Below are 16469 nucleotides of genomic sequence, written 5' to 3'. Positions count from 1 at the left end.
TTTCTTTTTTTGTGATTGTGGCTGGAGGTTTGATGACAACATGTGTCTCATGCAAGATAATAATGTACTTTTAGCCAGAAGAAAGGGGTCCTTCATGCTGGGTAGTGCCAAAGATTTTATGCTTTCTGCCGGATACCATTTTAATTTGGTCATTAGCTACGCCGAATGATGTCGTATGCCGGGTAGTGCCGAGACTGATAATCAGGGGTTTACAGTACAGTACAGTACTGTATAACCTAATGCATGGGTATGGGGGAGCACTTTCAGCGTGGAGGGAGGGCGAAATTTCTCTTCTCCATCTTTACATACAGCAGCCTCTAAATATCTGGCATAATTCAGCCAAACCCCCTGCCGGATATTGCATCGATACTCTCAACTGGCTACGATGTCCATTTGGTGTTGAGCTGGATAATATGTCACCACCCTAAGCTATCCATCTTGACCCTCTATCCTAAAAACTTTCCTACCATATTACCCATGAGTAAAGATTAAAATCAAGCATAAAATACAATACAGAATTGATACAGTACATACATTACAGTACTACAGTACCTGCAAACACAGTCTGCAGCAACCAGGGCACCATCATAAAAGTCACAACCTCAGTCATCATGCTGAATTAGGCTACAGCAATTGGAGCAATAGGGCATGGAACACTGAGGCGCCACAAGGAAAGTTACAGCGCTTCAGCAACAAGTGAGGCACAGGGGACCACAGGCTAAGTCACAGCACTGGGGGGTGGCCACCGCGTGGGTCTCAAATGCACAAGGAACGAATACAGTAGGTGCTCACTATGTGGTGTCCAGTGGAGAGAATGAGAGGGCAATGATTGGCTTGGTGAGCTGAGTGGGCCGCTCCCGCAATGCACTGTGATTCGCTAGAGTGTGTTGTGGGCTCTGCCCATGCACTGACTGGGTCCCATGCCTGAGCCAGATGATATACATTCATCCATTCACCCATCATCCAATTCTGTGTATCCACTGCGTGAGGTTGCCTGGGCTCAGCTGAGAAAAGTCGAGTGGATGCCCACTATGTCATACGGCACACTGACATCACAACCCATGCCACTTCCTCGCGCACTCTACAAGGGCAGGTTGCACTCTGTGGTGCGACACCAGATTCAGCTCACTTTGTCACCCCAATTTCACATTTTCAAAACTATCTCACACACTACCAATTATTTACTTTTTTCACTCCCTGTTGTGCTCTAGGAATTTTGCAACATAGAAACTCTCGTATTAACCCATGCCGTGCTGGGGAAAAAAAAAAAAAAGACATACCACTCTATGCCGGCCAATTTTAGATTTTTTATTCTGGCTAAATGGTCTTAATACATCAATATAAGATTCCTGGCACTAATAAAACTAATCATCAAAGCCAGAAAGTTGGTTGAATCGAGTCAGGTTGGTGCCACTCTACCTCTGAAATTTTCAAGATTACTGAGAGAGCGGAGCATCTATGAGCTTGTGAACCAATTTTGGATTTTTTTTGTAGGTAAATGGGCTTAATACATCAATATAAGATCCCTGGCACTAATATAAATAATCACCAAAGCCAGAAAGTAGGTTGAATCAAGTCAGGTTGGTGCCATTCGACCTCTGAAATCTTCAAGGTTACAGACAGAGCAGATCAGCTGTGAGTCTGCTAAGACTCACTCGCCTCCCATGCTCCTAAATCAGTGTTGTAAGCGTAGTGGAGAAATGTCTGAAGTTAGCAAGATACAATATTACCTTCCATTTTACTTCAGTTGCTTCCAATGACTCCTCAATGCTGCAGGATATAGATCTACGTCACCGGCGTTTTTGAAGGGGAGGTTGATCTACGTTGCTAGTATGGTGCGGGTTAAGCAAATGGACTGTATTTCATATTTTACTTTCACATATCATTTCCCTACCCATTTCTCTCTACTCCTTCACATGAGAGAATAAGTTACAAATCATAAGGAGTTACTAGGAAAAGTTATTACTGTACAGTATCTCCAAGACCTTGTGGTCCACACCTAGGAGAAAATGCGCATTTGCTTGGGAATGCATATCCAATTTGCAATCATTCTAATGTAATTAAGAACCTACTGGGGTTTCTTTTAAACTGCTCCATTGTAGTGCTATTAACAACATCCATGGGGAGTCAGTTCCAGGTGAAGCAGATCTTTACATGAAAAAGGTTTTCACATATGCTACTGTTAAATCTTGATTCTAACCATGGTTGCAAGTTGATTTCAAGCTGAGATTTATTCGCCCCTGTGTAGAGTACAACTCCCATGTGTGGGAAGGCTCCCCACATACAGCTCTCCTCAATAGGGTGGAATCAAAGGCTTTTCGTCTCATTAACTATCCTCTTACTGGCTCCCTTTAACCTCTGTCTCTTCGCCGCGCTGTTGTCTCTTTATCTCTTTTCTATCACTGCTTCCATTGTCACTGCTCCTCTGAACTGTCTGCATGCATTCCTCCACCTCTACGACGGGCGCGTACCATCCGTCTAGCAACAAACTCTCGTCCCTTTTCTGTCCAACTTTCTAATGCAAGAGTTAACTGTTACTCCCAGTCCTTCATTTATGCAACTCTGGAACTGTCTTCCTCTGTCTGTATTTCCTACTTCCTATGATCTCCAGTCTTTCAAACGCAGTGTGTCCAGGCATCTCGAAATGAACAGATCTTGAATTTGGCTCACTTTTGTATTGTTTTTGTTTTTTTCTTGGAAGGAAGTGTTTGCGGGCTCCTGGCCTTTGGTTCCTTCTTACTCGCATTAAAAAAAAAAAAAAAAAAAAAAAAAAAATCTATGCTCAAGACTGTCAAACCCACCCAGTATTTTACACACCTCATTGAGCTTGAACTCAGAGTCTACAGATTTCTAATGACAACAGTCCCAGAGCCCTCAGGCAATCCTGATAACTCATACTCCTGATGGACAGAATAACTTTTGGAGCTCTAGCTTGAACTCTTTAAAAATTATGTGTCTTTCCCAAGTGCAAGTGACCAGAACTGCACAGCACACTCCAGATACAGTCATATTAAGGTCTGCTCTACGTTGAGGCAGAACAGCCAGTTTCTTTTGTGGAGTCTGTACTGTGAAAATACAGCAATGATAACGGTACTGCTGCTAACTTAGAAAACATATCCCAAGGGCAACTGATATTCATGGTTAGAACAGTTCCTTCCCCCCCCCCTCCCATACAGATTAGTGTCCTTCCTTTAAATGATTTGAAATAAGGCATCCTTTACACCAAAAAGGAGTAATATAAACTGGCTGTCACTGATCACTGCTACAAAATTATTATCAAATATAAGTGCTCCAACTCACCTGCCTGATTAATTCCCAGGGATACTCCATGGTAGCATCAAGTTCAGCAGCCTTAGGCAGGATTTCCTCTCGGGCAAACTTGCGTGCCAGCTGTTGAATTTCCTTTTGCTCTTCTGTTAAATCTGGGGAAAAAAAAAAAATTGGTGTTAGCATGAAATGTCAAACCATAATACCATGTACCCTGCTACCTACAGTTACTACATTATACTTATCCTCTCATGACATAGCTACCAACTCTCAATCAAGAAAAACCGCAGGGCTCACCACACAGGCCACATCTTAGCACAAAAATGAGATACCAAGAAAGCATGATACAGACTTTACACCTCAAAATGTTATTTGAGTTTAAATCTATAATTTAGCTATCTACTCTGATGTCTTTAGTAAATTTTCAAGAATTTAAAATAATTTGCATGCATTTATCAAATTAGGTGAAATCTTAGATCATGAATGAAGTACAGTACGGTATCAATTCAGTATGATCCATCACAACATTGCCCATATCATGCTCTCTTCTGATGCTGCAATTACCATATTATTGGCATATGACACTGCATTGTGTAAGACACATCTTAATTTTGGATGAGCAAACCTAAAGAAACTTTTTTTTTTCACTCTTAACCAATGCGCACTGACACCTTAGCTTCATACAGTAAATTTCACACTCATCATGCAATACAATGCAATTCCCAAATCCCGATATGGTCAGGATCACAAGGCTTTTGGAAAATGTGATTTTTTGGAAAACTAGAAAAATTTCATTACCAAGTCACATGTATAGATATCCATATGTCCCTTGTCATACCTTTCAGTAATCACAGTATTCATACTACAATTTACTATCTCATAATAATGGTTTCACTGAATATTCATTTTTTTTCTTTTTTTAACTCAAAAATACTGTAGGCCTCACTCATGATCACTTCATGCTCAGAATCCCACTGCCCAAGTAGACATGCACAAATTATTCTCTTCGAGGACAACAGTAATAAAAACAGTTCCCTTGACTACAGTATATTATGTTGTACAGAATTATCTGATTATGAGAGAGCACATCAGTCATGCACTGGTCACCAATTTCATGTTGCTGCTGAGTTCAGTCAAGCCAATCTGAGGACTACCAAACATACTGGGATTGTGAGTTTAGTGATTTTAAGTTAAAAGATCTCAAGATAATTTTCATCTTAATATGCCAATATCTTAGAGGCTGAAAGGAAATTCTTCATTCAGCATTTCAGGCCCACTAATTTTGAAAAATTTGTGCACAAATTTTTCGGCAACATCTTAGTCATAAGACATCCCCCCCCCCCCCAAACCTTCACACATTTTATTCTATGACATTTAAATTCCATTGTTACTCAGCCAATTCCAATATGATTCCAACTACAGTACTGGATAATATTCCCTGTAACTATGTAGAGATTTCACAAGCTTTGATGCAAGGCAGTGGAATGCTACTAATCATTGGCCTCATGACCAGTAGGTGATTGGATCAGACAGCACTAACTCTGTACTGGACAAAAAATAAACCTCGTGGGTAAAAGTATTTAGATCAAATTAAACTAATTTAAGGCACAAGAATCCCCAGAATGTTGTAAACAATGATAGGCAAACACACAAAACTGAAATTTGATATGATGAATATAGGCAGAGAGGGGGGACAAAAAAAAAAAAAAAAAAAAAAAAAAAAAAAAGTACAGTACAATACACTGCACAGTTATGGTTTAAGCATGCTGGCAAACATAAGTAGAATGACACTCGGTGATGTTACCTCTACCGGCCAATGCATGTTCTCATGGACTGTGACACCTCTCTGCTACCCAAAATAATGTCCCCCCTCCACACACACACACACACACACACGATTGGATTTCATGTACATCCGAGGAAGAAATCTGTACGAACATAAGTTTTCTGTAATACGCTAATTTCTTTTTTTACTGAATATTTTGAGTGTCTACCATACTAAAAGCAATGACTACTAATGCAATGAGTATCTGACAGGAGACCACTGTACCACACTCCATCTGTTCAACGAGAGATGCAAGTTTCACATAGAGAATAACTGATTCTTAAAAAAAAAAAAAAAAAAAAAAAAAAAAAAAAAAAAATAATAAATTAACATGAAACTTACCGAAGCATACACCTCCCCCACTTGATGTACTTGTAACCCCAGGAGATGGCTGTATGGCTGTGCTGCAGCATCGTGACCAAGGCTGTTTCCTTGGTACAATACGAAGTAACTGTGCAAAAATTAAGAAGTATCACTGCCAGCATTACAAGAAGCTTACACTAGTCTGATGAATACTATAAACAAAAATTGCTCCACAAAACACACCATTTATACTATGAAAACTAACCTGTTCCAAATTGGGCAGGTTGTGATCACAGGTTCATTTGGACATTAGCTTAATGGACTGCGAGAGCAATATACCATTTTTATCTTTTGCTACCCGAACTACTTCTTTATCACCCTGCCTAACTCTCTTTACCTCTTTCCAGAACATTTTCTTACATTCCCCTCACTTTACGCTTAAATTCCTTCCAAATTCCTCATCCACTCTCTTCTTACTAATCTTTTCACCTCTCTCTTCCTCTCTACATGTAACTCATTCTTCCATCTCTCAACTTCTGCCACGCCTGTGTCTCATCCACTCACTATGTGCTTTCTTTTGTGCCACAGCCTCTCTCACCTGGTCATTCCACCATGCTGTTCCCTGCACCCCCTTTCATCTTCTCTTCAACCCACACACCATCTCACATGCTACACAGATTTCTTCCGTCAATATCTTGCACACACCTTCCACATCCCTCATCTGCTCCAATCCATATTTACCCAATCACTCCTCCACTTCGTTTTTATATCTCCTACTTAATCTAATTTTGTCTATATTTAACCATACTTGAGTCAGGAAAATTACATCATTTTTATCAGTAAACAGTTGTTTTATAATCTTTGGACATGCATCTGGATATTTAAAAACCTCATAATATTATACTGTACATACTTTTATCATCATGGGGCAAGTAAAGGCCTAACAGTCTGGAACTCCGATTTGATACCTGTCTGTGGCTCTGGCTAAGGAATGTCTATTTTATGCAAATCACAGAATACATACAAATAGGTCCAGAGAAATCTCACGGCTTTAGCAATGGTAGAAAAAGCAATTAAATGGTGAAAGTTCTAAGTAGGAGTCGATAACCCTGATCTAAAAACTTTTTGGGGGCAGGTCATCGGTATTTTACTAAAATAATAAATGAGCAAATGTAAAAAAAAAAAAAAGGGGGGGGGAATAGGACATAACTAGCAATAAATACCTGACGAATTGCAGCCATCTCCTCAAAGGCTTACAGTAACGATATCCAAAAGCTACACAAGTTGTTTATAATAATGACGACAACGATGGGGATGGATAGCTCACAACGAGCTAGTTGCCGATATACCACCTTTTGCACCCATTTGAAAGTTCACATTTATTTGCCACTAAATTCTGGGTGACCAGTAGTTAAAAACTTAGCAATAATTAACAGGATATATCAATTGATTTGCGAAATTTTCTGCACTTTAGCCCTTTTGGGCGATTTATTGAGTTTTGTTTGCTCCAAATATTTACATTAGAAAACTCGAAGAAAACAGCTGATTACGGAACAACAACGACAGCCAATCGCAGGCATTAATTAGAACTCGAAGTTGTCATTGGTTCAAGTGGAAGGAAAATCAGCCAATATAAACTTATGCCTTGTGACAGTATGAATCGAAAGTATGTTAACCAATTACTACTGAGAATTTTAACTGGCAGAATTTTGATTTGCTAAGAAATTTTGCTTCTTGCAAGAGACGCGGGTTTCAGTATACAAATAAAGAACGGACGTAGCTAGGCGGGAGGAGGGTTAGTATTTGAATAAACAGTTAATAATTTACGGAAAGTATCTATATTTAGGTTTTATATATATCAAGGTCTAGTGAGATATATACAGTATTGCTCCAGGTTGTGACGATACCGCACCAATTGTGAGTTCCTGCTGCATTGCAGTGAGAGTTTATGTGTTGAAAGGTTAACGTAGTTTACTGTACTTCACTCATTGTAATTGACAGACTCGAACTAGTTCATCCATAACACAGTAGACACAATAGTCTGGTGGGGGAGATTCTATACAAAATGAGCATTTTTTTATGGAAGGTAAATATACGCTTCATTTGAGGCAGTAGAAACACCTACCAATTCCATTAATATTTCTCCTTTTTTTCTGTATTTGACTATTTTCAGGATTTCAAATTACCTTTTTCTGCGGAAAATTTTCCCACTGTTTTTGTCATGTTCCTTAAGCCAAACCTATGATTCTGTGTTTGTGGCATAAGAGAAATCTTACTCAACATACTGAAAAGTGTACTTCGTTTCTGGATGCCAGGTTAGGTTAGGTTAGATTAATTATTAGGTATAGTTAAGTTAGGTTGGGTTAGAATTAAAGACTTAGGTTAGGACAGTCCTTCTGCCATTATAGCTGACCAATCAAATGAGTTGAATCAACAGAATATACCTAAAAATAACAGGGGAAACAATTTTTGCATGAAACTTTTACCACCCCAGAAATAATCAGAAAATTATATATACCGTAACAGACTATCAGGAAGAAGAACTGGTTTTTTAAGGTGCTTCTACTGCCTCAAAGAAAGTGTAGCTACGTTTACCTTTATTGGATGCAACCTGGACATATGTATGAAGTAAAAGTTCAGTACAAATGCAGTAGAGCTCCCATTAACAAATTATTATTATTCTATTTCCCATCTTTCCTGTCACTTCTCATTACTCTTCTTTCCTTTTCAGGTGGCTTTACATTGAGTGACAAGTCTAATGGTTTACTGTAAGCCAGGAAACCACTTACAGTGCTGAGTGATAACCATATAACTAACCCACTTGTCCTGTGTCAACAAGTAGGTTGGCCCCTACCAGTAAAACCACTAACTCAAAGACAAATGACCTTCCCTTAGGAGAGTAGCGTCTGGCTGCACTGTATATAAATAGAGATTATTATTATTATTATTATTATTATTATTATTATTATTATTATATTACAGTATTATCATTATTATTATTATTATTATATTACAGTATTATTTTTATTATTATTATTATTATTATATCAATACTTTAACACAGAGGCACAGGTCTACCAAATTTCCTATTCAAATGAGTCATTCACAGGTTGATTACGATAGGTAAGGGTTGAAGTTTTGGTCTGCTAGGAATTGAGAGCTTCCAGTGTTAGGCTTCATGGTAATCTTACATTAGGTAGTTAAAATCGTAGAGTGTTTGGAGGTGATTCCCCCAGTTAGGTTAAGTTGTCAAGATCAGTAAACACCACCCCACATGCTGCACAGATTTCCTTCATGAATACCCAACTCACACTTTCCACCTCCTCCATCTGTTTCAAGGCGCATCTGTCCGGTCACTTCTTCATTTCTCTCCTGTACTCCACCTTTTTGTCTTCCTTTGTGCAGCTTTTCCTCACTCTGCAACATCTGCTTCCTTCTGTCTTCTTGATACAGGTGTGTTAAAAACTCACATACAGGTGTATTAAAAACTCATATCTGGGCAGTTTCCTCTTCAGGCCAGCAGTGACTAATTCACTTGTGTCTGAACATTTTGTTTTGATTTTCCATTCTTTTGGTGTCTACTGCATTGACCTACTAGCCATGTGAAGATTGAAGTACAGAGATAAGACTGCATTCAAGGGTATTTGTGGAGTGTTGCACTTGTAAGTTTTTTGTTCTTATTCAGCAGGTGGGATCTTTACCGGTATGTAAAATGACTTTGACCTTAATAATAACTTCAATGTATGAATGGAAAAATGGAGGTTAAGTCATCAAGACATTCCTCTCTCCAATCACAATAGCATTCCTCTCTTCAGTCACAATAATATGATGAATCTGAGATTATAACTACTTTACCTGGCAACCACAGCTACCCTACTTTTGTAACTAGTTTCATGATGCTTGCACAAAGTAGCTGTGGTATATAAGTGTTTTGTTGTAGACATACCCAAAGTAGCTACAGTATAGAAATGTTTTGTTGTAGACATACTAGCTGCATTGCAGTATTTTCTTAAGTTCTCTCCCCTTTAATTCTCTAGGTGAGTGAAATGGGTCTGTCCTTCAATTTGGCAGGTGAATGAAATGGATACCCTGACCTGCAGTGATGGAGATGTGCTTTGGGATGGTGCAGTGGTAGTGAGTGTGGTGGAAGCTGCCACCCCCTCCAACACAAAGCGTACCCTCAGTTTGTTTGTGAAGCTTGAGACAAAATCATCTGCCTCAACAAAGGTATTTAATGATTTTATGAACATTATTACTGTTGATGAAATCACTACCATACTTCAACATTTCTTCACCAATATCATTCACCCTAGGAGCCTTCTGTAACCAGCTTATTAGTTGCCATAATTATTTCCCCTCTGCTACTTGGTCCTTGTTCCTTCCCATACCCCTAGCAGATAACAGCTGCTTCTTTCTTATCTCCCACTGCCAGAAAGCAAAAATATTTTCTGCATCTCCCAGCCATACCATATTCATCCTCAAGCACCCTACCATCCTTACCCTGAAGTTTACCCCCCCCCCCCAACCCTTCCTTTCACCCTTGGTCATCTAGCATCCTTTGGTGTCTCACAGTATTTCTCTCTGTCATTCTTGTACTGATCTCTAATCTTTCTTCCAAGCTCCTCATCTACTTGCTTTTGTCTTCATTTATCATCCATCTTGTTTACTGGTTCAGTCTCCTATAGCCTATTCTTGCTTCCTTCTTTCTCTTAGTTCCTGAGGTACATTTCTCAGAAGCATCTTTTTCCATGCCTCCTTTTGTTAACATACATACTGGGTGCATCTCCCAACCCCGCTCAAAGCAGTGATCATCAGAAAGTTATGACTACAGTGTAGGCTAAACTGAAAAATCCAGATTCCAGATTTCCGAAAATATCAGCTTTCCTAAAGAATTTTGAAAGTGTCAGTTTACTGAAAAAAAAAAATATTAAGTAATATACTGTATTTATCAAAAACTCCTGATTTGGTTTCCAGGGTCACTGTTGTATCGAAAATGTGCCACAGTAGTGTACAGTTACACAGCCTGTCGTAAGTTGGACACACCTAAACCACAAAATTGATTTCATAATTTTTTTGGTTTGCAATTGTGTCCCGTTAGAGAAAATTGTCTAGTTTATTACTGAATTTTTACACCTGAATCATCATTATCACAATTGTGGCATAATAAATTTGAGCATGAATACAGTGAATAATAAAAGGAGTACCTGTTAGATGGGTGTCAACACAAATGGTAGATTTTTTTTTTTTTTTTTTTTTTTTTTTTAATGTGTTCAACTCTGGGCATAGGCTTCACAGCCTGCTCCCAAGGCCCAGTAGTCCTCCTACATACCACACACCTCCACATGTCACCACTTCGGTGCTAACACCCACCTTCCATATTGAATAAATGCTAGGGCTGTCTCATTCAGGACTGGTGTATTGGTATTAGCTGGGGAATTTTTACGACATGTCGGCGGGTCTTCTGGTAGATCGGTAAAGTCTGCATTTTATGAGATTCAAATCCTTAAACTGTTCCCTGCCCCAGCGGGGATTTGAACCTGGGTTCGGTAGGACTGCAGGCCACCTCTCTACCAATCGAGCCACTGCCTCCCCTCCAGTTTTCCAAAAGTCTGATTCCAACCATTTTGAATTTTGGGAACTGCACTGTCTTGGGGATTTCTTAATTCTGATGTCTATCAAGCTGTTAACTAATTAGTTAATGCAGTATACATTTCCTTAATGGCACCATAGGTGGGGGCATCCACCATCCATTATCTTGATGTAATGTTACATTCAGGTAACTCTGCAATGAGTGGCAGCCAAATGAATCCTTGTATCCCAGGAAATCATTTACTGTACTACACTGGATGGTATCTGTGTAACCTGTGGATTGTGGTTCTCCAACCAGATGCGACCCATAAGGTGGTACATCCCAGAGGTGACTAAGGTTATTGCTCAAACAGTACTGCCCAGGGAAGAGCAGCTAGGCACTATTGCTCAAGATTTTTTTTTTCTTTTTATTGGTAAATAGGACATCTCAAGGTTTTGCCAAAAAGGTATAATGGATGAAACAGAAAATAGAGTCTAGTTGTACATTGCATAGGTTACATGGCATTGTTAGTATTGGGGTTAGTGTTACTGGTACCTCTTGATTTACGTGAGTATTGTGTTCCAGAAGTCGTTTAATTTGAATTTTACGTAGGCTAACTTAAACACAATTTTCCCATAAGAATACATGTTAAGTGAAGGAGTTAGGTTCTGTTAACTTTCTAGAGTACTATATGGTGAATAAAATACAGTTATATGTCGTTTACGTTTCATTTTCATTTTTGAAAGCTCCAACATGCTTGCATGTGTCGGCCTTGGTTACCTGATGACTGCTCTCCATGCTGCTCAATCTCTGGCAGCTTCCCTATTTAGTACCTTAACCCTGAGGTCACACTCAGTGACTTCGTCCCACATCATTTTTGGTGTGCCTCTCACTACCCTATCCCCAACACTTCTTACTTTCTGCACCCATTTATCATCCCCCATCCACTCCACATGCCGAGACCATCTCAATCTACCTCTCCTTATCACAACACCAATACACTCCAGTCCCATCCTACCTCTCAACTCTTCTATCATAAACCTAACCCCCCTAGGCCTTGAACTCAAGGACGCACTGCACATTCACCTAATCATTGGCATTTCTGTATGTTTGAGCCTGCAAATAGCCTCTTCCTTTACTGCCCAGGTCTCACTACCATACAGCATTACTTGCCTAACACATGCTGCATACAAAGATCCCTTAGCATGGAGGGAGAGCCCTCTCAGTGTAAGAAGAGGCAACAGCTCCCTGAACTTCTTCCAACCACTCCTCACTCTAGCCAGAGAGCTGGTTACAGCCCCACCTCCAGCACATACCATGTCTCCCAAATAACAAAATTCTTCCATACACTCAAGAGAATCACCAGCAAGTTCAATCCTTTCACGTCTGGCATATCCATATGCTCTCCCCGACACACCACACACAAGAAATTAGCATTATCCTGCAGTCTACCTCTGATACCGCTACCTCTCTTATGCACCCACTTATCCCAAACACTGCAGAAGATGGAATTACTTCCCATGTCCTTGTGACAAATTGCACATGGCTACTCTCCCTCTTCTTTGACAGTTCCACCTCCAGCCCTAGATACCATTACGTTTGTTTTATTTGCATTTACTCTTAAGCTCTTGTGCCCCATACCATCTTTCCACTTCCTAGATCTTCCCTCCACCTCCCTTTCATTCTCTGCAACCAACACCAAATGATCAGCATACAACATCTCCCATGGGAGTCCATTTCTGAAGTCACATGAGAGGGCTTCATGTACCATGATAAACAACAAAGGAGTCAAGACTGACCCCTGATGCACACCAGCATTCATGGAAAACTCATCATTCAAATCTCCATTCACCCTTTCCTGGGTATGAGCACCCACATACATGGCCATAACGACCCAAAGCAGCCACTCCTCGATCCCAAGCTTTCTCGCCCACCACACCACCTCTCTAGGGACTTTGTCAACAAAATTCCATGCCTCTAGTGACACATGAATTATGTACACACACTATACAGATAGAGAGGAGAGACACAGACAGCTCACATCACAACAACTCGTCCGAATCCGTCTCCTACTCTGATTTGCATCCAGCAGCTGGCTCTAGCATCCTCTTCTTAAAGAAGTTTAGCATGGTTGTCTGGGCAGTTTTTGACTGTTTTTCTGATGTCTTCTGATCCCTAGCATAGTGATGAAGCACGTCAATTTTCTGCTTCAGGTTTAAAGACTCTGTTCCTCTTCACCGCACTTCCATGAACTCCAGATGTTGAAGGATGCTTGGTGGCCATGATGAATCACACGAGGGTAAGTTAAGTAACAAAAAAATGTTGTAAAACATTGATGAGGCTGCACAGTGATGCTGACACGAAGCTAGTATAACAGTGAGTGCATGTTTGGTGGTGTTTTTCATCCTCCAGTGCGGGAGATGGCTGCAAAATGAAATGCCCTGTGGCACGAGTTTTGTTTTTTCTTAAATAGTGTTATTTTAAGAAAAACATGTATTGTAAACAAAAGACAGATTTTTTACATCATGTTATTTAAAAAACATGTAATTTAAACTCGTGTAAATCGAGAGGTACCGGTATTTGGGCTGCATGGTTAGAGTAGAACCTGATGTTAAGTAGCAACAACAGCAGTAATGCAGTACTGTGTTTTACTCCAATTTCTCTTCCTAATTTATGGATGCATGTTTACATGTTTTTCAGGAGTTAGTGGTGAGAGTGACAGATGAGACTGATCCATTTGTTTTGTACACATGTGTGGTCCGTGAAGAAGACTATCATTCACTGAGGCAGCAACAGGGACTTCTGGTTGACTTTAGTGCTTTTCCACATAGTTTTGTGGACTTGGTTAACTCTTGCACAAAGGAATGTGGGAAAGAATCTCCAAGGTAAATTTGATAAGATTTTTTTTTTTTTTTTTTTACAGATACTGTTTAACAGACATGTAGACCATTGATATTTTTCCTCCTTTGCATTATTATTGCACGTGAGGGATTTGCTGTCAGATATGTTAGTTGGTGGTAACAGGCACCTCTTGGGTGGCTGGGCATGCTTTCTACCCAGTTGGGCAGTGGGGGAATGGGAGTGGGAAGTCAAGAGAAACGATGACATCGTGACTTCATGGTGGCCTGGTGCGTGACTGAGGGATGCAACATGTGCAGGCAGGCTGGGGTTGACCTGTGCAAGCCGCTCATCAAGTATTTACAAAAAAAAAAGTGCAAATACTACTGTAAGTAGTTTCCGGGTGTTTTCTGGAAGGACCATATGCTCTGTGTGGATTATACAATTCACACATAACCTATTGATACAAAGTATCAACTACTTTCCCTAACAATGAGTAGGCTTTATATCTTACTGATACAAAGTATCAACTCTTTCCTTAACAGTGGGCAGGCTCCATGTATCTTATTTATGTATAAACTGACACAGCCACCACTTATGGTTATTTGTTTATTTACTTATTTTTATTTTTTTAGGCTGTACATTCATTCCAATGCAAATTGTTGCACTTTAAAACACACAATTTTCTAGTTGTGAGATAGTTTGCAATGCATACATATGCTCATATGTGAATAATCATAAAAATTCCTTAAGATCTATAAATGTGTACTGATTTTTCAGTAGGTTTGTATCTCAGGGGTTGTAAAGGAGGTGCAGGGTAGGGCAGTGGATGTCAGGGTGGCTCTAATGAATGAGGGTGAGATTTGGAAGCTTCCGGTGTTGCTGTTTGCTGATGATACAGTGCTGTTGAGTGAAGATGAATGGGAGTTGCAAGGTTTGGTGAATGAATTTGGGACAGTATGTAGGAGGAGGAATCTGAAAGTTAATTTAAACAAAAGTAAAGTTATGGTGTTTGAGAAGAATGAAGTCACAGAGTGTGCAGTGAGGTTGGATGGTGAGGATATGGAGAATGTGAGTGCATTCAAGTACTTGGGTAGTGTGATGAATAAGGATGGAACTTTGGGGGATGCAGTGCGTGAAAGGGTACAGCAGGGAAGGAAGGTTGTTAGTACACTGAGAGCAGTGATGAGAAATAGGGAGGTGAGTATGGAAGTTAAGAAGTCACTGCATGATAGTATTGTGATCCCTACCCTGACGTATGGAAGCGAGGCATGGACCTTACAAGAGGGGAACAAGTCAAGAGTGAGAGCAGTGGAAATGAGTTACTTGAGAGGAGCATGTAGAGTGACGTGGAGGGACAGGTTGACGAATGAAGAAGTGAAGGAACGCTGTGGGGTGGATGTGGATGTGGTTGAGAAGATTAGGAGAAATACACTGAGGTGGTTTGGACATGTGGAGAGAATGGAGAATGAAAGACTGACTAAGAGGGTGTATGTGGGTGAGGTGGGGGGAGGGAGAGGGAGAGGTAGACCAAGGATGAGGTGGAGGGATGGAGTTGAGAGGTATATGAGGGAGGGGGGGGGTGAGTTGGGGGGAGGGTAGTCAAATGGTGGGTGACAGAGCGACTTGGAGGCGTTTTGTCTGCGGCTACCCTTTGCGGGATTAGGGCGTCGGGCTATAGATAGATAGATAGATTGTATCTCAGGTATGTCCTCAAACAAGCATCTTTGAATCTCGTGCATGTATCTAAATGTAAGCATCTCTATATGGTGATTATAGCACACTGAGCTGCCACTGCCTGCCTAATTGTTGTGATCTGCCAGATTGCAGACATAATGAAGGATCAGCATTGCCTCAACACCCTTAACTGCAGTCCGTCAAAGAGACTGATATTGTTGCACCAATGTTAAGATCCTCGATCCTACTTCTTCATTGACCCCCCACCCCCCCATTAAATGAAGGGGGAACCAGTAAGAAGGGCTCCCCTCACACTCACACATACATAAACATATTCTGTTGTAGGCCAGTATTGTGTAAGAACTCATCCTAAGAACTCACAGGGACAGATGAGTAATGTCAGACAGATGATCAAGTTGGATAGGACTTAATTATATTGTAGTAACAATAGTAGTACAGTACAAATATGGTCTTTTGTTTCTTAAAGGTCCAGTTTTTCTAAAGGAATTCACAACACATGTGAAATGCACGTTTATAGTTACATGAATTTTGATATCATATAGAATACAAACATCTGCAGCATTGGCAACAATTAATGATGTTTGTGATGGATGTAGTGTTTACTGTTCAAAATTATGTGTGCATAGCTTTTTTTCTGTCCTACCTTCTCTCATGTAGTGTTCTGTGTTCATAATGGAGTGTTTTGAAGCCTACCATGGTGCCCCAGTTAACTGGGTGGAGAGACAAATACGTTGTCAATCCAGGAACCACACCTCCACACTTTTCCTTATGCTTTTCTGCAACAAGGCTTTGTCTGCCGCAGGGGAGCATCGGTTCACTGTACAGGACGACTCTGCAAGGGTAGCTGCATGCCTGCTGTTGATGGGTCTGCCTGACCAGAAAAACTGTTACTCAACAACAACAACATTCATTATTTATATGGCTATGTGTAATAAGACTTCTCTGAGTAAGCTTCCAGTCTCAGTATCC

General features: G+C 40.3%; 2 protein-coding genes across 2 annotated transcripts in view; one reads left to right on the top strand and one right to left on the bottom strand.

The window, feature by feature from the left end:
- Positions 1 to 6743, bottom strand: part of Mcad (Medium-chain acyl-CoA dehydrogenase) — a 34945-nt gene extending 28202 nt beyond the window's left edge. Inside the window, exons 1-3 of the mRNA XM_080264919.1 lie at positions 6619 to 6743; positions 5435 to 5543; positions 3301 to 3422 (exon numbers count right to left, since the gene is read on the bottom strand). Coding sequence (XP_080121045.1) covers positions 3301 to 3422; positions 5435 to 5543; positions 6619 to 6636 — 249 coding nt within the window. The 5' untranslated portion in view covers positions 6637 to 6743. The remainder of the gene's footprint in view (positions 1 to 3300; positions 3423 to 5434; positions 5544 to 6618) is intronic.
- A 2732-nt stretch (positions 6744 to 9475) lies between these two features.
- The window catches only part of Sas-6 (Spindle assembly abnormal 6), a 37046-nt gene continuing 30052 nt past the window's right edge, over positions 9476 to 16469 (top strand). Inside the window, exons 1-2 of the mRNA XM_080265341.1 lie at positions 9476 to 9622; positions 13665 to 13849. Coding sequence (XP_080121467.1) covers positions 9476 to 9622; positions 13665 to 13849 — 332 coding nt within the window. The remainder of the gene's footprint in view (positions 9623 to 13664; positions 13850 to 16469) is intronic.

The sequence above is a fragment of the Coenobita brevimanus genome, chromosome 14 (assembly GCF_032717465.1).
Source record: "Coenobita brevimanus isolate Jiangsu-jjx chromosome 14, ASM3271746v2, whole genome shotgun sequence".
Lineage (NCBI taxonomy): Eukaryota > Metazoa > Arthropoda > Malacostraca > Decapoda > Coenobitidae > Coenobita > Coenobita brevimanus.
This window is presented reverse-complemented; position numbering and strand designations above follow the sequence as displayed.